Source organism: Anser anser (assembly GCF_964211835.1).
Source record: "Anser anser genome assembly, chromosome: 1".
Lineage (NCBI taxonomy): Eukaryota > Metazoa > Chordata > Aves > Anseriformes > Anatidae > Anser > Anser anser.
Window position 1 is genome coordinate 150,084,276 of NC_139720.1, and position 27,740 is coordinate 150,112,015.

The window sequence follows — 27,740 nt, forward strand, 5'->3', positions numbered from 1 at the left end:
AATGTTTTAAGAAATGTATATCTTTATTATCAGGTCAGACGTACTAAATTGTTCTTCTTTGGTTTTCTACATCTTATTTTTTCTGTCACTTAGGAAATATGATTGAAAGGATACTAGTGTCATGTAACAACCAACAAGATTTGCATGAGTGGGTGGATCATCTGCAGAAGCAAACCAAAGTCACAACTGTTGGGAATCCCACCATTAAACCTCATTCCGTGCCATCTCACACAGTAAGAAATGACTTGTGAAGTGAATAAGCAGTGTAGATAGAGTTAGGTTATCTGGCAAATACACTGCCATGTAAAGCATTTTCTTTAACATTCGGTTCTAGTAACTAATGGTTATAACTATAGCTTGAGGGGTCAAAATCTTACGTTTTTAATTGCATGAACAGAATAAATGCTTAGTTCTTGGTGAAACAGCTTAACAGAGTAAAAGAAAATTCATTATAGTTACTTTTTCTATAATGACCAAGTAATAACATCATCTCTTAAGAACCTTAGAACAGTAGGTTTTAACTGGCGATGTACGTGGGTCTGTGGAGAAAAAATTTCCTGAAGTACTTTTTTTCAGATTCTGAATTTGAGTTGTTTTATATGAATGGATCTAAATTTATCTTGTATTGTGAAAGAAGTGGGAGCAGAGCTGCTTGTAGCTGTTCTTTCTTTAGTGCATGCTCTATCTACAGTAGACAAAAAAAAATTCTTTAAGCACTATTTTCCAAGCAATAATTCAGTGTTAAAATTTTGAAAGCACAGCTGTAATAAGCAGAAGCACTAGACAGGTGATATTATTTCACCAGTCCTTCATGGTACTTTGCCTTTATGATGATAATATTCTTTCTCTCCCTTCCCGTAACTGTTATTGTCTTTGACAGCTTCCTTCCCATCCAGTAACGCCTTCCAGCAAGCATTCGGATAGCAAGCCGATACCGCTGACTCCTGCATACCACACTCTCCCTCATCCGTCGCATCATGGGACTCCACATACCACGATAAACTGGGGACCTCTGGAACCTCCGAAAACTCCCAAGCCTTGGAGTCTGAGCTGTTTACGGCCTGCACCTCCATTAAGGCCTTCAGCAGCACTTTGTTATAAAGAGGTGAGATGCAGCAGCCAAGAAGTATTGCTCTGTAAAAGGCCTGCGATGAGAAGTTTAACTTTTTTTCTTTTTACATAGCAGCAGTTTACAATTTTGTGTGCATCTTTATATAAAGATGCGCTAACAGCTAGCGCTCAGTCAGTGGTAACGGACTAGCGAACGCTGTTTATTTCAAACAGGCATTTAGTCTTGCAGCTCAGAAAATACAAAGGCTTGTTAGGAGACGGTATCATTGCCCCCGCTGTGTTTCCACTTACTTTCATCCTTCGTCTAGTTACTAAACAAGATTTAAAAACAACAACAAAAAAAATCAGCCATAAACCCCCCACAATTAGCAATTCTTAAAAAAAAAAAAATCTTAAAAAAAAAAAGGCAGTTCTTTTTGTTATATTGATCATCCAGGCTTATTGCAAAGTAAGTTGTTTGCTAAGCATGCCGAGATGCATCTAGGATAAGGGATTCTGTGGTGCTTCAAATCATTCTAAACAGCTCTGGTGGTATAATTGACTCTTGATTCCTCAGTACTTACCACCAGTACTAGGTAACAGTTACCCATTTAGAAAAGAAGTCAAAATATATATTAAAAAGAAACTGTCAAAATATACATAATTTTTTTCTACTTAATTATGGTTAATGTCACCATTTAGCAAAAAAAAAAAAAAAAAAACAACACAACCAAACAAAAAAACACCACCCCAAACAACAAGCCTACCACCAAACAAAAGAAACTTAGATTTTAAGATGCTGTTGTAGTTTTTAATTAACTTATGGTATGAAACAGGAATCTGTTCCAAGAGAAATACAGTGGTGGTGGTAGGTTGATTTTGTATTGTCAATACATTTTTGCATGGCTTTATAAATACGAAGAAAATAGTAGATTTATGTTGAAAGTCTGTGTTTGTATAAGGAGGATAATATTGAATGCTTTGTAGCATGGTAGTATCTTCTGTTTTGGTATCTTTTCTGTCACGGATTCTCACTGTGCTAATTTAATGCAAAGCAACAGGTCCCAAAAAGGGTAACAGAATCATGGAATGGCTTGGGTTGAAAGGGACCTTAAAGCTCATCTAGTTCTAAACCCCCTGCCATGAACAAGGACACCTTCCTCTAGATCTCTTTGCCCAAAGTTATGCCTGTGAATTTTTTTTGTAAGCATGTGATGTTGACAAAATAATGTTATTTTGTGGGTATATGAATTGCAGTTTTAGAAACTGTAGTCTAAATGTTGTGCCTCAATGTGGTGTGGTTGGTTTTGATTGTGGTGGGTGTGTAACTTGCTTTTTCTTTGTAAATCTCCTAAGCAACAGGGGAAAAAGTGATAGGTAGTCTTCAGCTGGAAGGTTAATATTTGGGCTTAGTTGTTAAAAGACGTTCTCTTGTTTAGCTCTACTACATGTTCATCTCTTTGTAAGTTAAACTCCTTTCATGCCTTTTGTGTGTGGCGCTAAATTCTTCAACATGGTAAAGTTTCACTCATCTTTACAGTGTTTAGCATATTGATAGTATTCAGTCTATCTTCTTCATCTCTGGTCTGTCCTGCTCATTCACTCTTTTACTTTCTTGTTCTGTACTTTTATAGAGGATGTCTTGTACCCTTAAGGTAAGGGGTAGACCAGTATGTTCCTTTTGTTCCTGTAAAATTAGCATTGCTCCTATAAATTAGCATGACTGCATTATGAGCAGAAATGCTGTATGTGTTGCTGTATTTTTTTGCTGTAGGTCCGTTCTGACAAAGCTCTAAACATTTAAAAATTCCAGCTTTAAAGAATATAGGTATACTACCTTCCAAGCTTCCTTTTTAGGTCCTTTTTTTTAAACCTGCTTTTAAGTAGAGAAGTCAAATGGGTTGCCTCTTCAGAGGTTAAGGGTAAAAAAAAAAGTCATGCCTGCCTGTTTCCTTCGCTGTAGCTCCCAAACAGCCTGCATGCTTTTGCAGCAGCTTCTCTGTATATTTCTGTTGACAGAATAGATTAAAAATATCCAACTTTGTGTATAGTTGGAGGATGGGTAGAGAAGAAATCAGCTAGTTCAGGCAAATCTGAAGTGCCAAAAAATATTAGTAAACTGAATGTTGGTGCTGTTAGCAGATTTTTAGTTATGAACTCCTGTATGCATCTTAGAAGCTAATATTTGAAATACTGTAGAGAAGCTCTACTTTTTTTTATATTTTTGCTCTCCCCTCACAGGATCTCAGTAAAAGCCCTAAAACCATGAAAAAGCTGCTTCCCAAACGCAAGCCAGAACGGAAGCCATCAGATGAAGAGTTTGCACTGAGAAAAAGTAAGAAAGACTTGAACAAATGTCTGCATAGTACAAAGGCTGGAAATAACATCCATTTAAATCTTGTGAGAATTAAATGTTCAGTCTAAGCAAGTCATCTGGTTTCCTCTCCCATCAGGGGAAAGGGAGTAGGTATCTAGAGAGGATGGTTTAATTTACTCGATTTAGGTATTTATATCACAATGGGATGAATTGCTTGCTAGAGTCTTACTGTTGACTACAGAACGCAGAAAATTATCCAAGGCTAGGTGAGAGACATCCTGCTTTCCAGTGTGTGTATATAATATTCTTTTTTAAAAATGTGTGTGGGTGGGAAAGGTGGAAGTTGCAGGATGATGCATAGAGATTTATTCTGATCAATATTTCTAATCTGTGGTCTGTCAGCAGCACTTGCACTACATTCCTTTTTCTAATTAGCAACTGTAGCTTGCAACTTTGATGTCAGTATGTTTAGAAACTTGTTTAACTTCTGCAGCTCAGATAATATTATTCCTTCTGCAAATAACTATTTTTGGTACCTTCACTTCTGGTGGCACTCATCCTCTGTTCAGATATGTTTCTACTCAAGCTAGTCATTTCAGGCTCCTTTGTAGTTGGTGGAGAGGTGCCTTTACAATGTAATTCACGTCCTGAAGTGAACAACCAAGCTAGGTCAGGTGAGGTAGGCTGTTGAAGTGCCATGTAAATTTGTGTGAATGAATGATTCAATTAGTTATGCCAATAAAAGATCAGGGGCTTAAAATAGCTTGTTTTGACTATGTTCACATCTGAAGACCAGATTCCTTTACAGCAACTTCTGCTTCTCTGTGTCTGTTCTTTGCTCATGAGCTTCTTAAGTTAGTGTCTGTGTGCCCTGAGTGATAAATACATGGAAAGTGTTACTGTAAACGTTGTCTCTCACCAATTTCTGCAGGGTTTGAAAGAAAAAGCTTGTCCTCAGGGCTTATTGTTGGGGTTAGTTCGATTAAGGTGGAAGTGCTTCTGAGTGTGCTGTGAATTTCTAACAGCAAAGAGTTAAGGTAGTGGACAGAATAATCTTGTCTTTGTGGATGTACATGTGGAATGTTTAGTTCAGGATATTAGCAGATAAGCTATATTTTTATGATGCATGAACAGGGTTCTCTCATTACAAAGGATGAAAGACCTGTACCTGTGTAGTAGCAGAGACACTTCTATAAAGACAGCTTTTTAGGACTTCCCTCTTACCTTTTTCCCCTCTTGTTACTGGCATGAGGAAGAAAATCAGGCTTAACTTTAAAACAATAGAAACTAGGTTGTCTGTTGTTGTGCACTGTATTGATTCCATTTTAGCCATGTCCTTAATACACACTACATGGTATTTTGAGGTCTACCTCATTGCATTCTGTGTGCATCCTGTGTGTAGTTGTTAAGTAGCAAATATGTGTGGTAGCTTCTATTCAGAATAGTTTCGAAGCATATCTGGAATATAGAAACCAAAATATCTGGAATATAGAAACCAAAGTTACTGAGACTTAAAAACACCAGTGAGAGCTGAAATAGTAACAAGCACTACATGGACACTAACTGTATTGGATGGTGTATTTATAAATGAGTCATGGCCCTCATTTACATGATGAGTTTCAGGGTATGTTGTTTTTCTTGGTGAAAAAGTTTTATGGTCTACAAGAGGCTTCTTAAATATTTGTGACTGTCATCTGGCTGACACTATTTAAAAACTTGATTCTCTACCATGTCTTCAGAAGAATTATTGTGAACTGACTGCATAAGAAGCATCCTCATTTAAATCTAACCAGTCTCCTATAAACTGTTGTAGCTAAGTGTAGTTATGGTTCTCTATAATATGAAAGTAGACATTTTTTTTCTAGTCCATTGAAGTTAACATTTGGAGAAGACTGTTTTCATCAGTCTCTTGCATAATAGAAGTTTTATCTGTAAAATGACACTTTTTTCACTTTGGGGAAAAGCCAGCAGTGACTTTTTTTTACCTAAGGAAATTGTTTTGACTTTTTTTTAACATAATTTTGGAAAAGTTATGTATAGCATTACAGACTTTCTTGACTCATCTAAATATGCATTTTATAGTTCTGTGGTGGTGTGTTTTTTGTTTTTAATTTTTAAGGAGCAGAGAACTGAAATACCACTAGGTGGTTAATAAACACCCCAGTATTAACATTTTTAATAATTTTCTCTAGTTAGATGTGATATTTTAAATTATGTTTACATTCTCTGAAACTTGTTGAATGTGTGATATATCGTTTTAGGTGGACTTCTGGGAAAGTGGACCTTTGATCTAAATATATTTTTTTTATTTCTAATGTTAAGCAATTCAAGAAGTTAGACTGTAAATAATGTTTCATTATTTGTATATGAGAAACATAAGGACAAAAAATGCTCTCAACTTGGAAAGTAAGTCTTAGTTTTCCAGTTTAGTATTACGTCACTAGAAACCCTTATGATGTAGCCCTACTAGTTCCTTTCACTTCTCTAATATTACTGACCGTACTATAGGAAAACAATATTGAATCATAGAATCTTAGAATGGTTTGGGTTGGAAGGGTCTCTAAAGATCACCCAGTTCCAACCCTCCTGCCATGGGCAGGGATGCCACCCACCAGACCAGGTTGCTCAGGGCCTCATCCAGCCTGGCCTTGAACACCACCAGGGATGGGGCATCCACAGCTTCTCTGGGCAATCTGTGCCAGGGCCTCACCGCCCTCAGAGTGAAGAATTTCCTCCTAATGTCTAGCCTAAATCTACCCTCTTTTAGTTTAACGCCATTATCCCTTGTCTTATTATCTACCCAAGTAAAGCATCTCTCTCTATCCTTTTTATAAGACCCCTTTAAGTATTGAAATGAGGTCTCCCCAGAGCTCTCTCCAGGCTGAACTCTCAGACTTTATTCACAGCCCCAGCCCTCTGATCGTCTTTGTGGCCCTCCCCTGGACTTGTTCTAACGGGTCCACATCTTTCTTGTGCTGACCCCAGACCTGGATGCAGGACTCCAAGTGGGGCCTCACAAGGGCAGAGCAGAGAGGGACAGTCCCCTCCCTCCACCTGCTGGACACTCCTCTCCTGATGCAGCCCAGGATGCCGTTGGCCTTGGCCTTCTGGGCTTCAAGTGTGCGCTGCTGGCTCACGTTGAGCCTTTCATCCACCAGAACCCCGAAGTCTCTCTCTGCAGGGCTGCTCTCAATGAGTTCTTCACCCAGCCTGTACTCGTGTCTGGGATTGCCCTGACCCAGGTGCAGCACCTTGCACTTGGACTTGTTGAATCTTATTAGGTTCGCATGGGCCCACTTCTCCAGCCTGTCCAGGTCCCTTTGAATGGCATCTCTTCCTTCTTCGTATCAGTTGCACTGCTCAGTTGGTGTCATCTTCCTTCCTTACTGGGAGGGATCTGTTTAAGAAAAATTAAACTATTATAATAGTGTTATATCAGATGTTGGAGGCTGGAGATTGAGTATCTGTAATGCGTAGTAGATGTGTGTAGATGTAGCAATTATTAAGGCACATTTACTGAGAGGCGATGTGAGCCCTTTTGGGATGGGGGGGCTTATAGCTGTACTTCAGTGTATTTGAAAACTCTTTTTTTTTCACTCCTGATTAAATTAACACCCATTTGGTATGTATGAGAACTTTCAATAAAAGGGATAGTTGGTGGTTTTAAGACAAAGGGTGTTACTTGAAGTAATACTTTATTGATTCTGGCTTTTACTGTTCATCTCCCCACCCCTATGCCCCCACCTTGTGTCAGTGATGAGAAGCTTCAGTGCTGTTGTAGTTCTCCTTCGGCCTTTTCCATTTTGTGGAGCTTCTCCAGATTCCTGAGGATTTGTGGGCTGTGTTGAAAACTGCTATGTTAAATTAGCTTTATAACAGGCAAATGAAACTAAATAAGACGTTTCAGCTGAGTGCCCTTACAATACAGATCACAGAAGTGAAATACTTGTTTTGCTATGGTAATAATATAGTGCTGCATTCTAACCACAACAAAATTAAATTATTTTTCCTGCCTTGAAAGAGAAATAACCTGCACTTGGGAATATCTGCATCTCTTAAACTGTGGGGTAGCTATGCTTAGTCAAGATGATTTCTTCAACAGTTAGCTCATCAGTCAATCCTGCCAAATCTTTTGACAGCTAGCTTTGTGGTGGTGATAATAAATCACAAAAAGTAAACATGGATGCATTGGCTCACAGGTAGTGCTATATCTTGATGTTGAAGCCAGTTCAGATTCATGCAGCAGAGAACCTGCAAGACTAGGAGTTTTTTCTGGGGAATGAGGAACACCGGGGAAAAATGGTTTTAAAACAAAAAATCATCTTGACTTGCCCATAAAATCCTGGTTCCATCTAAACTACGAGTACTTCTAGATTAGTTTGACTGAAATTTCACTCTTTGTTTCAAGTGAACAATTTGACAACATTTTCTATTGAACTTTTTCAGGAATGTGTTTGCTGTGGACCTATATTAAAAAAATAAAATTGCAATGTTAAGTTTGAATGGTTAGATTTATTTATTTTCTTTTGTAATGCTGTTAACTTCTTAATGTCTGGGAAGTTGAATGTACTCCAGTTTTCATAGATACAGTTAAATGGTAGTGACACATCACTGCATACTGGGCTGAAATTTTGCCAATGTGTTTTTTTGTTTAATTTTCAGTAGAATGCTGTTTACCTTTCAGGGTAAATCTGATTTATTTGCAAAAGCCAGAAACTGTCAAGATTCCTTTTTTTTTTTTTTGAAATATATTTTGTTCCTTCATTTCTTTGATAATATTATGGAAGAATAACTGCAGTACACTATTTTTCAGTTTAACAGTTGTTTGGTTTGAAATCAGAGATATGTCCTATGCAAATTCACATACTCAGAAAATTTCTTCGATGTATGGGTAATTTCTGACTTGTATTTTGTCTTTTGTTGTTTTAAACATCTTGTAATAGTATTTTCATTTTTTAAAGCCCTTGTTACTTTGGTCATTGAAGCTTGATTTTTTGAAATGATTAAGAGAATTTTAGAAAGTTGATTAGGCTGAACTTTGGTCCCAACTGAAATATGTGGTATTTAGCTTTAAACAAACATGATTTATAAAGGCTTGTTTGTATTAAGAAACATATATCCATGTTTAAAATTTTATTTTTCCCATTGATTCTAGGTACAGCTGCTTTAGAAGAAGACGCTCAAATTCTTAAAGTCATTGAAGCATATTGCACAAGTGCCAAAACACGTCAAACACTAAATTCAAGTAAGTTAGAAAATACTGAAATGACTAACTAAACCACAAATCAGATAGTTTGCAAAGAAAAGTGTAGTGTCAATGGTCTCAGAGCTTTGCAAATTGCAAGCTGGACCTGGAAGAAGTAATAATCTGGTTTTGGCTTAATATCAGTGCTGAGTGTTTAAGTATTGGAAGCCAAGGTCCGTGGTTAGAGATTATAGTTCTTTAAGTGTTTATTTAAAACAAACCATGACAACTAGTCACTTTTTCGTTATAATTGCAAAAAACCTTCACCAATGAATGAGGGGTTTTGAGGCATCTGTTGACAGTTGCTTGGTATGTTTTTTGATAAATTTCAAGAAGCTGGTAAGTAGTGAGGAAGAACGAAGAATAAGTCATAATTTTTGGAGGAGTTTATTTTTGTCTTCTTCTGTTCAACAAAGACTTATGGTACAGAAAAGTAACATAGACCTGTGAAGATGTATTTTGTTGCCACCAGTTGTTTTTAGTATTAATTGCAAATTTTAATCCCATCTCATAATTTCAGGAGAAACTGTTCTCAGATCTGTGCGTTGCTTAAAGCCATTTGTAGTTTCTCAGATCAATGCCTAGCTTATTGAAAACCTGTAACGTGCCTCTGGGGTCCTACTTCATTTAATCCAAATCAAGGTTGCCATGTGGAGTTCCTCTGTGTTGTAAGTAAAACATTGCACAAAGCAGGGGAGTCCACCAGCATGTGTTCCACTTACACAAGGAAGGAGGAAATGCTGTTGGGTTTGTTCCAATTTGCACAGTTTCTGCACTGTTGATTAAGGATTTAATTCAGATATCCTTGGAACACAGTATAATGGAACATAATTTTAATGGAAAACTTGGCTGGTTTTGCTCTTGTCAGGAATTAGAAGAGTGGACATCGTAGACTCCTTGTCCACTAAATTGATTAAATTTGCAGCAGTAAACACTGTTACTGCTACCACACATCTCTGTGCCTGTTTTGCTTCCAAGCAAAAGCACTTTATACTGAAAATTGAGAAGTCTCAAAATATACTTGCAAACATAGTTCATAGATTTTCCTAATAATGTTCACTTAGTATTATCACCTTGAAAAATTGCAGCTATTGTGTATTCATATGTACTTTAAAATTGGAATATGACCTTGTATTAGACTTTTAAAATGTTTTAAATAATAGCAACAACCTCAGTTTCAACTTCTTGTTCTCTACAAACTGTAGGTCTCCAAGGTGATAAAATTGCCAGTTTCATAAATTAGCTGCTATTACATCATTTTTGATTACTATTGACCTATTTTCTAGTGCTACAGTCATTACAGTAGTGTGCTTAATTGGATAAAAGAAAATGAATGTGCTCAAAATTCTGAGGATATACTGTTGTTCCAAACAAAATTAAATGAGATGATTGCTGTTAAATGTATTGACTGTGATCTGTTGGTTATATCCAAGGATAATGTGACAAGAAATGGTTGAGGAAACATTTGCACCTGCACAGTATTGTGTGTGTGCAGACACATAATGGATATGACTTTTTTGCTTTTTTGCCTATTTTTTTTCCTTTCTATGTATATTTAAGAAATATACATAGTGCAGTAGGTATCATTGCATACATCAGAAGTCGGCAGCTTTTATTTGCTCCTAATTGCAGCAAAAACAATGATTTTTTTGATTAAGCACATGGCTGCTTTGTTTGGAAAGAAAAGTGCTGTCATCTAAGACATCAGATTTCAGAAGATCCCTTTGTAGATTGGAATTGGTAAAGGGGGAAAAATGATGCTGCGTTGCTTCTGTGGAAGCAGCGGTCAGTATAGAAGAACAGAAAGAAAGAATTGCCAGTTGTCAGTGAAATGTGCCACTTCCTTACTTTTACTTCACTTTTACTTCTCTGTTAACATTCTGCCCGGCCCTCAGAGCACTGATGTGGCATTTCTTCTAGCTGCACCTTAATCCAAAGCCCCAGGGGTGCTACTTTTGACAACGTCCATTCAGCGTAGGTATGGCAGGAGTGAAAACTGGAAAGCATTAGAGGTAGCGGAGCAACTTATTTTTAATTGCTGGAGTGGGGAAGATTCATTTGGTGAGACGGGGAAAAAAAAGAACAGTTTTGCTATGTTCTGCTGCTTACTTTGCATTTCTCCTCTAAATGTGGGCTTAAATATTTTGCAGTGTCATGCAGATTGTGGCTCATAATGTGGCCACTTGCATGGTTTTAGTCCTTAGATATTGCCAGGCTTTAAAAAAAAAAAAAGCAACAACACATACACAAAAAAAGCAAAGGCAGGGGAGCAAAAGTGTCCTTAATTAAAGTGTCTGTTACCATAGACATCTTAAAGTATTTAACTGGGAAGACCATTTCAGACAGAGACCTGTAGGAAGTGGTGTGTGAGGGGACAGGATGGATCAGTCTGTGTTGCTGTTAGCCTCGTGGCCCTGATTTTCTATCAGTCCAGTTTCCACGTGGTTAAACAAGTATGGTTACAGGTACAGAAAGGCTTTAGTTCCTCAGTCCCTTTGAGGGGGTACAGGATGGTGCCGCTGATTTAGAAAGTCAGCAGCCCTGCTCTGCATGAGAACCTTTGCTTTTTCCCCTGCATTTTCCTCTTCTTGGTGTTGACACAAGCACTTATGTGGCTGTATTGTGAGCTGGTGGGGAAATCAGTTAACTGCTTGAAAAATAAGCTTGCAGGGTTAGTTTTCATCTGAAACAGTTCCCTGACCTGGTTCACCAAGCAGCTGTACAAATGACTGTGTCATTGCAAGGGAGGGAAAGGACGGAGGTATGTATTTGTGATGGGGAAGTGGCTGTTGTTTTGCCAGTCAGCACTGGACCGTGCTGGTTTACTGTGTTTATTGCTCTGTCCCAAATCAGATTGCCTCCAGACCACAACTGTCTCCATACTTGAAAAGAACCAAACTCCTCCTTCCAAAAAATCTACCCTCAAACGAGATTTTGGTTACTCAAAATTTTCAACTGAGGCTGCCTAGAAGCTTAAAAAAGATTTGCCAAAAATTGTATTGTAACAGTTCAAAAACTATTACGATGAGCTTAATTTTTTCCTAAACCCCAAACAAATCAAAAAAAAAAAAAAAGAAAAGAAAAAGCTTTGGTGCCTTTTTAACAATATTTTCTCTTTTCCTTCTCTTCCCATCACCTTTTGCTTTTATTTCATGTGTTTGGTTGTGGCTATTCCTTACGTTCTCCTCCTCATCCCACCTCTGCCTATCCACATCCACCATTTCATTTCACCTATACATCCTTAGCATGGCAAGGCACTGACCTGATGCATAATCACGTCTTGGCTGATGATGACCAATCAAGTCTAGACTCCTTGGGTCGTCGCAGTAGTCTTTCTCGTTTGGAGCCTTCAGACCTCTCAGAAGACTCTGACTATGACAGTATATGGACAGCCCATAGTTACAGAATGGGGTCTACATCTCGTAAGAGCTGTTGCTCATATATCTCTCACCAGAACTAATGCACTTCTGAGCTTTTTCTTAACAAATGCTTGTTGTATCACAGCCTGCTTTTCTTAGATGTTTTCTTGCTGTTCCTTGTCTCTTTAATGTGATATTTTAACAACTTCCGAGGGAGCTTCTGAAACTTCAGTTATACCTGGTGGAAGGCTCTATTGCCAATTCAATGCACATACAAATAAGTCATTCTAAAAAGTGTATATCCTATCAAGGATGATATTTCTTGAGGGTTTTTTAAGTGACAGATACTAATTTGTAGCTCTGAATGGTCTTTTCTTTTGACTTGGTCAGTGTAGCAACAGGTCCTTTTCTTTTTTTTTTCTTCTTTTGGATACAGCACGTTTTTGTATTTTGTACTGAAACCATACTGGTTTGTGAGCTGAGTGCCAGCAATATGGAAATACTTCAGTGGTAGTTGTTGAATTTTCTACGTATTAACAAAACACAAAGCTGGTAGAGTAAGAAAAATACGGTTTAAAAATAAACAGTACAAGAGCTGTAAAAGTCATTCAGATATTCACATATCTGGTCCATTTGTTTGGAGAAGCGTTTGCTAATCCATATTTTTTTGTTTTTATACTGCTGTCTTTTCCTCATTGCTTAGACGTCTATATGAAGGATCGCACTGCTCTCCCTCGCCCCCAGTCTGGCACTTCTCATGAAAACCCGGCAGTCCATGCTCATTACATGCAGTGTTTTGATAATGTCATATTACCTATGGTCATATTGTCACTTTACTGTATGCAGTAGTGTGGCAGCAAACAGGGTTTAGACGTTTACTTGCCTGTTAAAATACACAGCTGTCAAGTGACCATTCTTCTTGAAAAGACGAGATGAAAATGGTTCCCCAGATGAAAGCTCAAGTGTTCAACATCTGAAACTCTAGGTACAACTGCAATCAAATTGGCTTGTATGAAGTTCTTAAAAACAGAATGCTTGCCTTTTGTTGTTTTTTTTTTTTTACTGTTTGGAGCATGTCTGTTACAGTTTTTATTGTCTTGTAACTTCTCTCACGAGCAGGTTTGTTTTCAGCAACAGCTCTTCACTTACAATTGTGTTGGCATTTCAGAGAACTGTGACACCTTATACACAGCTGGTGGTCTTGAACCTGCATCTGGGGCATGACTGGGGTGAAGTGTGCGTTCTGTCTTGTGGATAATGCAGTTGGGATTGAAACAAAATGTTTTGCAAATCTTCATTAGCATTAGGGAAAAGTGTATGATAAAAGGACAGAAATAGTTCCCGTTTTCACCGGGATCCCTGGATGCAGTTCCTTTATCCTTTTCCAAGTGTTATCCAGTGTTCAGGTATTAGCCTAGGGATAAATTCAGAAAAATCATGATGCAATTAACTGCTGCCTGGGAACTTGATCACACTGTTTTAAAGTTTCCAGGTAATTAATATCTTCCTGCAGGTTACGTGATCAGAAAGTTAGTAATTGTTAGATATGAATGATTCCAGAAGGTGATCAGCATGGAGAAGCTATTTCAAAACAGCTTGATTTGCATTTCATCTTGCATTGTTTGGTCACATGCTTTATCCTTTATTGTTACTGTATTAAAAAAAATTGATTAACAAAAACAGCAACGCTTACTGAAGAGAATTTTTAGGGGTCTGTCTTTCTGGAAATCATACAAGTTCCTGGTCATTAAGTTAGCATATATTTCAAACTTTTTCCTAAGTGGAGGAATATTGCTTAGAGAAATGATACAAGTATGTGTGCTCCATACCATTCCACAGTGCATCTGTAAGCCACTTCACTTCCCCTTTTCCTTTGAGTTTTTGTTTTACATATATGGAATGTATGGATTTTTTTTTTCCTGTTGAGCTGTGGTGTTCTAGTTAAATAATGTTTTCTGCATTGGATAAATGATAATTCTTTTATGTCTGTTTCATGTTACAGTGTAAATATGAGTTTGAAATACAGTTGCTGCACTTGAATTTCCTTATCACACAATGTTTTGTTGTCGAGATCCGAAGATTTTATTGACTTTCTATGCACCAAAGCTTTGACAGTTTACCACCATTAATTATTGTAGCATTTAAGTCATTAACTTGGATCATAATTATGCTCTTTCATATTAACATTATTACGCATTTAAATCATTCAGTGTCCTCAGTGTTACAGGCCACTCGCTATTGTGAACCAATTGGGCGTATTACTATACCATGCTTAAAAAAATGCAATGTGGAAATGGTGGTATTCAGTCCAAAGGTTCAGTGTTTCTATTTTTGTGGAACTTTAGTCATGGTAATAATAGTACCTTCTGTTTATGCAATTCTGTAAAATATATGTGTACAGTTACTGATATACTGGAAGGATGGAGAATCTGAGTTAGAAGGTAGGTTCAAGCCATTGTCAGCCCCTCCTCACACGGCTTAAACAGTGTTCCCATAAATTAGCATTTGCCATAAATTGAAGCCAACCAATATGAATTGAGTGTTTTGCATAATCCTGCCAAAACACAGTAATGTGTACATAGTGACGTACAGCATAGAAGAAAATATATATGGTGCACTTCATTTGTGAATGGGAGAAGCCATCTTCAGTAGGTGACTGCCTTTTGGAAATACAAAATGGATGTATATCTGAATGTTGCATTGTACTGTACAGTATGCATATTGTTTGTGGTTGCATATATCAATTAAGTGTTTTGTTTTATATAAAAAAGGACATCTGTTATGTACAGTTGAAATAAATTTTGCATTTGCTAGACTGTGACTTTAATATTTAATTATTACACAGGGGGAAAGGACAGCATAACTTGTAACTTAACATATTGCTCCTATTCTCCCCGTGCTTCCTTTCTCTCCCTCCCCTCTCCTTAGAGAAATCAAATGCTGAAGTGAAAAAGCTTTTTTGACATAAGTGTATAATCTTTGTTTTAATGTAATTGACAACTGCAGGAAATTCCGTGTAACAGGAAGTATGTAGCCTCTTTATTTTTAAATGAAAAGGCAAAAATGAGTGAAGTGGCAAAATTTCTGAAAAGTTAAAATGTTTGTTTTTGTTGCCTCCTCCCGTCCCCCCAGTTGATTTTTTTTTTTAATTGGTGTATTTCCAATAAAAGCACAGTTGAACTTTTTGAACAATTTAAAATATACTACTGCAGGTCCTGTTACCACAGGTAAAGTTTGATGCTTATTTCTAGAACCTTACACATTTTCATGATTTAATATTGCAACATTTTTCTCTTTAAAGCAAGTCTTCTTGTGTTCCTGCTTAAGATATTTATATTTGAGTGATTTAAAATAAAAAAACAACCTAATATATATACTAAAATATCTGTAATGGAACAAAAAATATAATCTAGTTCTGTTAAATATTGTAATATTTTTTTGCTGTGACTTCAGCAACTCTAGTTTTTGTCCTACAGCCCTCTGGTTGCTTTTTTTATTGCTTAGTGAAATGTAGGAAATCTTGAGGGATGATCTGCCGCTTCAGATGATGTACCTGTCTTTCAAACTCTTCATTCTGTTCTTAAATGACTCAGGTTTGCACACGGAATTGTATGTTTGTTTCAGTCTATTCTCATTTTAATCATCAAACCATTTTGCTCTAAACTGCCTAGATCTGTCATCTGAGTCATGTGGGGTTCTTTCCTATTTGTGTACCACTGCTAGTGAAAAATAAATAAATAAGCTTCATGCCAAACCTCTTTTTGCTACTCCCAAGAGTTTGCAAAAAATGGTGTTTTTTATACAGTGTACTTAAGTTTGGCCTGATGTTTGGTTTCTATTTTCTTGTTATCTGCACAAGATATTAAAGGGCTCCCGTTTGACTTTTGACAGATCTATAGCATGAAGGATTTCTTTTTTTTCAATACTTCAATCTCAACATACACAGAGTTTGGGAGCACCATTTTTAGAATTCTTCACACTAGGACTTGATCAAAGAGTCACTGAGAAAGAGAAGGTTAACTTGGAAGGTCTGCTCATCCACTTTAGCATCTTGCCTCTAACTAATACAATGAAGAACTGAGTATTTTAAATAAGTAGTGCTTATTTTTTTCACCACTTGCTTCCGCAGGAAAATGACATATCTTTTGTATATAACAGTGGCTAACTTATCTAAAAAAAACAATTTGCATTGCATGTATTTGTTTTTCAGTGGCAAGTCAGACTTCTGCCTTTGAAACTCAAGGAAATAATTTTGAAGAGCTTCCTAGCTTATGAAGAGAGCCTATTAAAGTTGGTAGAAAAGGGGCTGTATAGTTACAAATACCGTTTCTCCTTTTTTACATTTACTGTGCCTTTGTTGTGCAGAAGAAACATTTCTAATGGCCTGAAACTATGCCATACGTGTTTTTATAAAGTTAACCACTATCCCTATGGGTTTAATTTCAGTAGCTTAAATTAGGAACCTCACAGTTGCAGGAAGAAGGCAAACTTTTCAGAGAATATCACTGAAAGTATCTTGGTTGAGCCTTCTCAAAACGGCCAGCTGGAGGAAGGAGCTCAGTTCTTGTCTGACTGTGAGGAGAGCCCACTTTTAAATGAGGCCCTGAAGTTAGCAGTTTCAAGTAGGTGAAGCGGATACCCACCTCCATTTTATTGTTGGCTTAACTGGTTCCTAGACAGACAAGTTCTCTGAACATAGGCAAAGATTTGATACTTAGTTCAAGTGAAAAGGTGTCTGAATTTCATCCCCCTTCTTTTCCTTCCCTCCTGCCTGCTACACTAAGGTCTGTGCAAAGCTTCCAGGCTTCCAGTGTGTGTGATGTTTTACTGGTTTCAGATGGAGATGATCTGAATTTCTGATATGAAGACTTTCAGACGCATTAATATCCAAACAGATTTCAGCTTTCCTGTTTTCCAGATATGCTCAGAACTGCCTGCTTGCCAGTGTGGCTCATGAGGCTGAGAAGGGGATCAGACACTGAAAACTAAAAGCAGCGGCCTGCTACTGACAGGCCTGCTCTGTAGGTCCCTTGTACCGGGTTACACAGTGGGCGTTGCTCAGGTCTCTAGCCCTAGTGGGCTACGGTGCCAGGTGGGCTCTGTTATTTGCGTTATTCTATAGGTTTTAGCAAGCCTGGCCTCCAATTTAATGTTGGTAAAAAGCATTGTGATTCTTTGTTCTCCACTCGAGGGCTGCGAAATATTAATACTGAATAGATACCTTTACTTGGTTGATGGTATTTAATTGACAGAAACTTAGTTGAACCATGTCCATAATGGTTCCAAGTTTTGCCTTTGTCTTTATTATGCAACAGTCTCCTAATGGGGGTATCTCAAGTCTTCCAGGACCCCAGATTTATGAGTTTCCCCATTGGAAAGTTATGGCGACTTCCTCGATTTTTAAGCTCCAAATCCTTTCTCATTTCCTTCCCCCAACAGCTTCCCCCAAGAAGTAAAACCAAACCAAACCTGTGTTGGGACTTGCGATGGTTGGTTTTTTTTTTCTTCTTTCCCCTCCATCATTATTTTTATAGTAGTACTTTTGGTTGTTATGTCTTGAGGTGTTTTAGGGGCAGAGTTTTTGGAGGTCAGCTTGAACGTTCTCTTTTTGCCTCTTTGACTTGTAGTGACACTACCCAGTTTCAGTACAAGTCAAATAGTTAATACAATTCAGCACAAAACTTGCGAATTTAAGATTGACAAAGGGTGGGTATTGCAACCTGAAGCAGCTCTGGAGTCTTCTGCGTTATTTTGTGAAAGTGTGGAATACATCTTGAGGAGGCACCTTGGATTATGTAACTTGCAACAACTTCTTGAACTTCACATCCTGAAGCTGTAGCTTGTAAACCTTTTTGGAGAGAGATGGTCACACGGAATATAGTCACAGAGAAACTGGGGGAGGCAATGGGTGTAGTTTCGGCAATATTGCTGAGTGGTAGTCATGAGGTGACACTCCTCTTGAAGTTCATTCTAGATGTGTGTTTACTAGAAAATGCATCTTTAAACAAAACAAATGAAACAAAAAAGTAGTGAAATTACTGTGCATGTACTCATTTGATGACAGGATCCTCCTTTGTTGCAGGATATGTAAACCTTTAATAGTTAGCAACTGCTTGTAAGGTTTAAAAAGAAACTTTTCATTTGTGCCAGAGCAGCGAAGGCAGTGAAGGTAGGATGTGCAATGTCCTGAATTCCACAGTAGTTGATATTCTGTGGCACAGAAAGGTCAATGTTCACTTCAGTTTACATCATGTAAGTGTGTATGTGTTCTGTGTGGTGTTCTCCTTGTGTGTATAATGTTGGTGAACGTTTTGTTTTTATGAAGCTGTATATGCTGTGTCTCAATAGTATTAAGTGTTTACTGTGCTATGCTGCACATGCATCAGGATATGCTAGTGTAGACATCTGTTCAGCATGGGTGTGTATATAATAACTTTACAGTTAGGACATACTATGTTTTTTTAAAGCTGTCTTCTCCATGCTATTTCTGCGTTTGGCAAGGACCCATGTTACTCTGACCAGGCAAAGACAATTGGATGCGTCTCTGTACAGAGATAAATAAAATGCGTTGTCATGGGTGAGAAACACATGGCACTTCTCTCTCTTTGGTTGGAGTCTCCCTCAACACACGCTAGGCTGAAGCGGTCAAAACTGGTACAGAGACCTGAAATTTAGTGATCTGGTAGCAGCCGGTACCAACTAACTTCCTAAAATACCATTTAGCTCAATGCTGTGTTACATCTTGGGCAAATAAAGCCAAGCAGTAACCAATTAACTGAAATAAACAGAAGGCAACTTTTTTTTACAACTAAAGATTGATAGTGCAAACAAGGAAACGTCCATGAGCCCCATTTGCTAAGCTTGTTTTGTAGGTTGCTCTTTCCCAGAAAAATGAGGGGGGGGGGCTATTTATTTGGAAAGGATTTGTTCACTTGGCAAGATCAAGAACTTAAGGCTTTCAAGGACGAGATTCTGTTCTCAAATATGCAGTTATCTGTATTCCACAAAATTTGACTGTCATGTACTGATATGTTTGATCTTTGCTGTTACCTTAAGGAAACTTTTCTTTGTTAAAGGATGTTTACCTTTGCTAAAACAGTTAAATGAGCTTAACAAGTCCTGCGAAACTGTGTTCCCTACAAGCTTGTTGTTCAGAACTCAAGACTGCAGCTGTTAAGGAAGTTAGGATTTTTTCAATGAACTCGATTAACTTTGTATGTGTTTAGACTTTTATATATACATAATATATATATATATATAAATGTTTTATATATTTATTATTACGAATTATAAAAGAAACACTGTTACCACAAACAACTGTTCGGCAGGGGCTATCTCCTGACACATGTAATCCTGTAGTACCTATCGACTTGTTCAAACTGTGCTAGAATAAAGGCATTCCTTGTTGGTGAAAACTCATCACAGCACATTAGTAGGCAGACATACATTGCTTGTTAATACTCATATCTTGGTTAAAATATACAGGAATTTTAACGCCTTATCTGCTGTATTTGAATTCTGAACAAATGCTTAGGTAACAATTTACAGCCCTCTTAAAAACGCTTGTGATTTATTGCAGCCTAACTAAGTAATGTTTCTAGAATGCATGCTTTATGTATGTATGAATGGACGAGCATCTCTGAGCAGCAGATTTTCTATTTAGAGCTACACTACTAGAAATTGCGTGAATTATCTTGATGTCAAAAATTGTAATTGTAGAAAATTTCTGAAGATGTTAGAATGTTCTGAGTTTTTGTTGTTAAACCATTAAGTGCATTATTAACATTTTAAATATGAACTATGTATTTAATTTATTACAGGACAAGAAGACAGTCTTAAAGTGTATGTGTATGTCTATGCAGACACAATTGTAGTGTTTATGGTGTACTGGGGGAAGGGTTTTTAACTTTTTTCTTGTGTTGCTGTATCATTTTATATCACTATTCTGCTCCTTACTGATAGAATAATTGGTTTAGGGTGGCATTATGTCTTGGATTTTTATTGTGTGAGATCAGAATCTGTCCTTGAGGCTTAAATTGCTACTTCTTGAATGCATCTATCTTTCTCTGACTCAGCTATGGTAGACTTGTATAGATTTTACTGATAGTTGACCAGTGCACTGTATATTGAACTGTGTAGCATCCCTATCAATAACACAGAAGTTGTCATCACCAGGATAGAAATCTCAGACAATACTTGTTTTTGTTATAAGGCTGTGGATTCAAATGTAGAAAAAGGTGTCAGTAATCTGTGTATGTAGAGGGAAGGGGAGAAATTGAAAGTGATGTACCTTGGTCATGCAGGTGTATCATGCAATGAATGAAATAATAACCTTTAAAATTTCCCTGACACTGTCTGCAAGTTTCTCATTTTGTAATTTATTTTTACAACAGGTTCCCGCAAAGAATCGGCTCCTCAAGTCCTGCTTCCAGAAGAAGAAAAAATTATTGTAGAAGAAACTAAAAGTAATGGTCAGACTGTTATAGAAGAGAAGTAAGAGAACATTTAATGAATGATGGATTAAAACAGTAAACTTTGCACTTTCCTTCCTCCTTCCATCTCCTTTTGTAACAGTATGTGTATGGTACATTAGCAGTAAGGGGCAGAGTTGTCTGGAGTGTGCTGCCAGTCCTTTTAAGTGCAGTTGGCCTTCATTTAAATCCTTGTTGCCTGGCTTCTGTGTGTGGTACTCAGTTTATTTCTTCTGTGCCAAGAAGTGGTACGCTGCACCTGTAAATATTTTTCACTTGTAAGTAGCCCTATAGCACTAAATTATTGTAGGATTTCGCTATTAAATTAGTGTTGTCTTTTTAGTTTGTGTGTGGTGTAATTGTTTTCTTTTGTTAAGGTGTATGTCAGACATGAAAAATGATTCTGTTACAGAAAGCAATAATATAGGAACCAGTATAGGTCCGTATGTGTTTGAGAGCTGTATCCTGTCACAGAAGCTGGCAGCACATCCTTGCTGCTTCCTTGCTGCCAGGAAGGATTAATGAATATAAATCAGGATAAGAGATAATTTTTAATGCAAATTTGAAATTAGCTCTGAACTGTATTTTTTTTAATGCTTTTCATTTAACAGTTGTTTAAATTTAGATATTTTCCTGAAAACCATTGTAACAGATCATTTTTTTTCCATTTTAGAAGCCTTGTGGACACAGTATATGCATTAAAGGATGAAGTTCAGGAGTTAAGACAGGTTGGTAACTTGCTACCTTAGAGCAACATGGAGAATGGAAAGATGGCATGTTATAAAAACAAAAGCTGCTTGAAAATTGATTCAGTTCGACAAGAATTAGCTTGCATTTTGGACTAGATAGAAACTCCGAGATTCGCTTTTAAAAGTAAAACATAGCAATTTGACAAAAATACCTTCTTTTGTGGTTGTCATCAAAAGGTTGGAGCATCAACCTGTGAGAAAAGTATGAAGTACACTGTCTCTGAGGGGACTTACTAAGCTCTGTTTCGTTTATTTTTGGATATTACAAGTTTTGAAACATTTAAAGTATTAAATCCAATTCTGGTGTATCACCAGCAAAATAAGTGTATAGAGACTGTGAAATAGCATTCTTGGAATGGATGATTGTAGTAGTATAAAAGTCTGGATTTACTTAGGCCTCTATTTACAGTCTTCCAGTAACCTGAAAACCTCCTACAAATCAGTTCCTAAAGCATCTCCTTTCTGGAGATGGAGTTCTTTTCGCTGCCTATCATGTGCTCTTTTTAACTACTAGCCCTACTACTAGGGCTAACCCTAACTTAGGGTGCTTGTTTTTGTCATCGGAAACTGCACTAGATCACACTGACTTGCTGGTATGGTAGTTCCAGCTGAGTTGTTTTAATGTTTTTTTCTTGACAGGACAGAGCCTGTTTAAACCATATTTGTGCTACATATTCGTTGTTTAATGTGTAGGCAAAATAGCTGAATTATCCTCATTCTCCAATGTGTGAATTTACCAACTGACCTTAACTGACCTATTGCTCAAAGTCGTCTTTGACTCATAAAATCACCCATGTTAAAGTAAAATGCATTTTTACTCAAATTGCTTCAGTTTTGGGGCCGTAAACATGAATCTGAATTCTTTGCCCATCTATAACCCATCTATAACTATGCCCAGTATTTTTAAGGATGTCGTGCCTATTCGTTGAAATAGTATTGTTGATGTATTAAATACTTATTTTTTTTGCTGTTTTCAGTGTATGCTGAAACATATATATCCTAGGTTTGATGTGATTTTGGCAGTATTTTTAGAAACACAATTCACTTAATACAGGCAGCAATAATAACCCACTAATTCTTCTGTGGGATGGCTGTTTCTGTACAAAGGGTAAAAGCGCTGCCTCACTGAGGCCCTGCAGATCTCTTTGTGACTCTAAACAAAACATCACCTTCTCTTGAAGTTCAGACAACAGCTCACTTCCCTTGAGCCTCTCCAAATACACTTTTCATAATCTGGCATCTTCCAAAGCCAAGACCTTTTACAGCCTGACTTCATTTTCTTGTATATTGGGAATCTTAGAAGCATTTATTGGCCTACTGCTTTTTTGTTTCTCTGGAGAAGTGGCAAAAATAATCTCTGAGCTGGGAAGGTCCCAGATGACTCAGGAGTTCATGGATAAAAGCTGTCTGGGAGTACATGGTGCACTAGCTGGTGTAAATCCCAGACTGGCTGTTGGTAAGAGTTGGCCACAAAGTGAGATCCCTCCTGTAGCAGCTGCCGTCAGTTACTCATCACTGTTGTTCAGCACTTCAACAGTACAGTCCTGAATTGCCAATAAATACGTGAAAAGGATATTGTCTGTACCTACAAGAAAAGACTGAAATTTCTGAGTTTCTCTTGAGGAGAGAACGGAGTTGAGGAGTCCCATTCTGTTTTTAGAAATTTCGGTAAATTGACAGCTGATGGGAGTCCAGTGGGACCCCTGGATTGCAGACCTGTTTGTGTTAAACACCCCTAGACTCTTTGTCTTGGGAGCCTTGTCTCATTTCTGGTTGCTTCCCCACTGTTGCCAGCATCACCTTGTCCTTTAGCGCATTAAGGAATGTAAGCATTTCTGTGGTTGGGTCAGTAGCATCCTTACAGTCCTGTTGTTCGTGGTGTTTCAATATTATCTGATGGTGTAAAACACTGAGATCTGACTCAATGCACAGTGCTGGTGCTTCTTGCAATTCAGACTCCTCTTAGATTGTCTGGTGTAAAGCTTAGTTACAAAACACTTCTCAGAGAACACAATGGTTTTCGAGATGCTCCTTTCAAACTATTTGCTTTCCTGATGAAGCAAGTTAATTTCCATGAAGTTTTCAGATGCTTTTCTAAGAATGTGGAAGTAGTTATAATCCCAGGAGGCTCTTAAAGGGATACTTACTCTACTATTTCTGCTCCGTTTCCCTTCTCCATTAACAGCAGATACTCTACTGTTCATTGATCAGCTTTGAGCAGAAGAATTCAAGATTATTGGCCATCTGTTACTAGCAGCAGCATTCGGAAGGACCCCTAAGTAAAAATACGAAATAGCTCAGTCTCCATTTGGTGTTTTTTGTTTGATTATGTGAAGTAACTGTGTAACTTGTAAAATTTTAATAAAAGGCTTTCCTTTTGAAGAGCTAATAACAGGCTTACTGAGAAGAGCCTTCAGAATTTGTAATTGAAAGTATATGCCTGGTCAGAAAAGATCTCTTTTTAAAACAAAACAATCAAAAACCCAAACTAATAGTTTTGTCTCTGTTAAACAGGATAACAAAAAGATGAAGAAATCATTAGAAGAAGAACAAAGAGCTCGCAAGGACTTGGAGAAGCTTGTTAGAAAAGTACTAAAGAACATGAACGATCCATCTTGGGATGAAACCAATTTATAACCATTTTTTTCTTTTTTTTCTTTCTATTGAAAGACCAGTTGTAAAACTGAGCTGGGAAGCCTTCTGACATTAGTCAGTGTTGCATCAAGAGCACTACAAAACAGGATTTAACTGGATCTAGTGATTTCTTGCTCTGAACATATAGAAACAGCCAAGCCATTTACTGAAGCAATCTGTACTTTAAGTGTGGAGACTCTGGATCCTGAACTCTACTAAACTTAATTTGTTTGCATCTAAATTACCTCATTTTGCAGAAGGTGCAGCACCTGACTAAAAGTCCATGTTTTTCAGTGGCTTTTTAATTAAATATATATTTTTCTTGTAAATATCTGTAATTTTGAATGCATATGTGGTTGGTATATCAGGGCTGATATGTTTTTTTTTTCTCTTGTTCTTACAATGCTCACAAGTGTTAGAAATAATGGCAGTACTGTCTTACCTGAGGAGGGTCAGAGTTCTCTGTGGATAATTATGGATTTGCTCCAAATTACCCGCTCATCACACATGCAAATTTTGAAAGTTGTTTTTCCTATTGACCAGTGTATTTAAATCCTTTACTGTTATTTATGTCTGCACATACATCTTAAAACAGTTTACAATTGTTTAAAAACAGTATTAAACTACAGAAAATTGTTTGACAGTAGAAACAATTTTTAACAGTACTAATGCCCGTGACTTACATTCATGTACACTTATTTGGCAGACTAATCTGTTGTGCTTTGGCCACCAGAAGACTGATGTACTTGCCTGCTTTTTATGACTGTGATTTTTAGGTGTTTATGTACTACATTTTCTATTGTTGTGCTTAAACATACAGCTGGCTGATAATTTAATGGATCATGCAGTTTGTTAAAGCAAAAAAATCAATCTAATCCAGAATTTTGTGAATAAATTGTTGCTATTTATTTTTTATGGTCACAACAATTAAATTCTAGCTAACCTCTTTTTTAATTGCGTAAGATGCATGAGCTAGGCCAAATTCATTCAGAGCTTTGTTTTTATACCACTATGTAAGACTTTGTTTGGAATTCCGAGACTGTGGAAGCAGAGTCATTCCTTTCCCATCCTGTTTTCTCAGCATACTGCTGGTTTCTGTACTACTAGGATTTAAATGGAAACAAATCTGGAAATTAGAATTTTTTCATCATGCTGTAATTCATAATTTGCATTGCTGGCAAATTTGAAAAACACGTATCATGAACGTGATTGAAACCTTTTATTCCCTAGTCTGAAAGGTTCAGTTACTGCAATCCTTTCCTGTATTTAAAATAGGAGATGCTACGTTACTGCAAATGCTGAGCTTCGGTTGGAGCACTTGAAACACTAAGCCCATTCAAGCTCATTTGTAAGAGTCCCTTGATTTCATCAAACTTCGGATCAAACTATAGGTGGTGCAATTTTCTGAGGGGTTTTTCTTCACTTGACAGTCAGAAGTGTAGGTATAGCAACAGACCCAGGTCACGCCTTGTGCCCTTCTTGGTTTTCTAGTGTCCTTTAACTCTTTTTGAATATAATGTTTGGAACTAAGCAAATGTTTATATAAACTTTAATGAGTTGGTGCAAGAATGATTAGGGTGGTAAGAATTGTGCACATTTGAATCTAATGAAGAATATTTTTAAAGCTGTTCTTAGCTGAGAAATGTGGATAGCTTTTTTTAATAGGAAAGAACATAAATGATTACATTACAGACTTGAGAAACAGTTCTGTGAGAATAGGTACTTAATCTGAATAGACAACTAATTGTCTGATTTTAAAAGCTGAATATATTTGTAGGTATTTTAATTTGTGTTCCTACAATTTAAAAATGTCTTCCTTTAATTCTAAAGGAGCAGAGTGGGTAAGAAAACTTAAGGATGTCTACAGTATCTAGCTACATACACTCACAGAACTTTAAGTTTATGACAATTCTTGATACCAAAATCTTTTCCTTTTGTTTGCAGTTGCACAAGAATGTTGACTGACATCTGTAAATCTTCATATTTTTAAAAAATGCTCTTGCTAAAAGCTAAGTGATACTAAGCTGTGCAAATTCATGGCACATTGGCTAAATTTAGAATTGACAATGCCAATATAATTAAAGTTTCTCTGACACTTCTACTTCCTGACACTAAGGCTATTCTTAGAGTGCATTTTACCTGTCAATTGAGCATATGTAAAAGGACATTCCAGAGGAAGAAGTATAAAAGAAAAACATGAATCTTAGCAGTATTTAGCAAATTTTAACTCAGGAACAACTTCCATCATAACATGGCTTTGTTTTACATTATATTGTAAAGAGTAGCATTGCTGTGTAAATTTGCTGACACTTAGTACCTGTGATTATAATCATTTCTGACAGTACCCCTATACTGATATCTAATGAACATGCCTTAAACACTGGGATCAAGCAGTTGTTAAATATGACCAGGACTTAGGGACTGATTTTATTCAAGGTGGATTTGGATGATGATTTTTTTTTACAAAAAAAAAAAAGGAAAAAAATCAAACATTATATGTAGCTCTTGTCCTTAGCTCTAGTGCAGAGAACAAGATTCAGGCTTTTGGGAACCAAGGAATATCTGAACTTTTTTCTTTTACAATTTGTTATACTGTATATAGAGTGTAAATTTCACCATGGACCTTCGGAATTGTTGGAAACTTTATATAAGCATGGATAAATGGGGCACTGTTTATTTAACCTATTAAAGGGTTATTTCTTTGCTCTCATCATTTAGGGATGAGGAGATGAAGCCATTTCTTATCCTGTAGATGTGAAGCACTTTCAGTTCTAAACTGTTCAAAATGTAGCATAACATTTCTCTGTACTTATTGATGTGTGCGTGTTTGTCTCACCATGTCATCTTAAATATTAAACAACTGACTGCCTTTGTATAAATTTTTCTTAATGCTGATCATTTAGGGAATTTAGGGTGTCTGTTTACAGTATCTGTGGAGAAGTCAAGTTTAGTTTAGACATCACAATATCCTGATATCGACTACTAAAGTGTTTATGCTACATTATTGTAATTAAACCATGATTTTTCCCCTACCTAATGAAGTGTTACATTTCATGTAATATGTGGGTTTTGAGATTAAGAAGGAATACTTGTTGATTTCTTTTTTTTTCTTTTCATATAAATGACCTCTGCTATTTAATAGCTGGAATACTATCTTGATAGGGCCTTTTTGTGGTCTTTTGTAATAACAGATTGATGCCTATGAAACAAATCAAGGGTTGTTTAGAGGGATGCAAAATAGGATTTTAACTGTCTTGCACCTAGGAATTTTCTCTTTCTTTGGCAACCTGACCTAGGGCAATGTAAGATCCAGGAGATCAAAGACAGTAGCTGATGAAAGGGAGAAAAGTAAGAAATGCTAGAAAATCAAATTACCGCATAAATAAAGTAAAATACTTGTCTACATCGCACAATCGATCAGAATAGATGAGAAATTGCTGGTAAGCGTACATCATAGGGACGCTACTTGGTTGGTGCCACATGAAATAGGTGGGGCTGGTATGATGGTGGGAACATCACCTTTATTGCTTCGTGCAGGATGATGGGATGGGTAATGGAAAGCGTAGGGAGCCGTTTGCTTGAAAAGGTGGTATCAGTCTTTTGACAAGACACTTGAGGGGGTTGATAACTGAGCTTAGATTGAAATAAAACATCCATTCCGGCTCAGTTTATCAAGTAGGTATACTTAAAAAAAAAAAAAAAAAACAAAACAAAACAAAAAAAAGAGGACTTGATGTGTAGCACTGTATAGCTTTAGTCAGAAGAAATTCTTCCAACTCTTCTCTTGGTTCTTCATTGTAAAGATTTTTTTATCCCCCCCCCCCCCCCCAATTTGAAATCCTCATTTACTTTTCATATTGTGTGTTTTCTTCTTTTTGGATGTCTTATTGTGGTGGGTTGACTTTGGCTGGTTGT

The 27,740-nt window shown here is 37.0% G+C and overlaps 1 protein-coding gene across 9 annotated transcripts in view; it reads left to right on the top strand.

Annotated features, from left to right (window-relative positions):
- The window catches only part of ARHGEF7 (Rho guanine nucleotide exchange factor 7), a 121,294-nt gene extending 94,437 nt beyond the window's left edge, over positions 1-26,857 (top strand). For 5 of the 9 annotated variants that reach the window (XM_083826195.1, XM_083826196.1, XM_083826200.1 and 2 more), the window contains 8 exons: positions 94-233; positions 881-1,105; positions 3,292-3,385; positions 8,523-8,612; positions 11,858-12,034; positions 20,365-20,464; positions 21,116-21,170; positions 23,706-26,857. In XM_083826195.1, coding sequence (XP_083682321.1) covers positions 94-233; positions 881-1,105; positions 3,292-3,385; positions 8,523-8,612; positions 11,858-12,034; positions 20,365-20,464; positions 21,116-21,170; positions 23,706-23,828 — 1,004 coding nt within the window. In that variant the 3' untranslated portion in view covers positions 23,829-26,857. Of the gene's footprint in view, positions 1-93; positions 234-880; positions 1,106-3,291; positions 3,386-8,522; positions 8,613-11,857; positions 12,035-12,674; positions 12,955-20,364; positions 20,465-21,115; positions 21,171-23,705 lie in introns of those variants that run through there. The other 4 variants (XM_083826197.1, XM_083826202.1, XM_083826201.1 and 1 more) reach the window with 2 other exon arrangements.
- Positions 26,858-27,740: the final 883 nt, after the last annotated feature.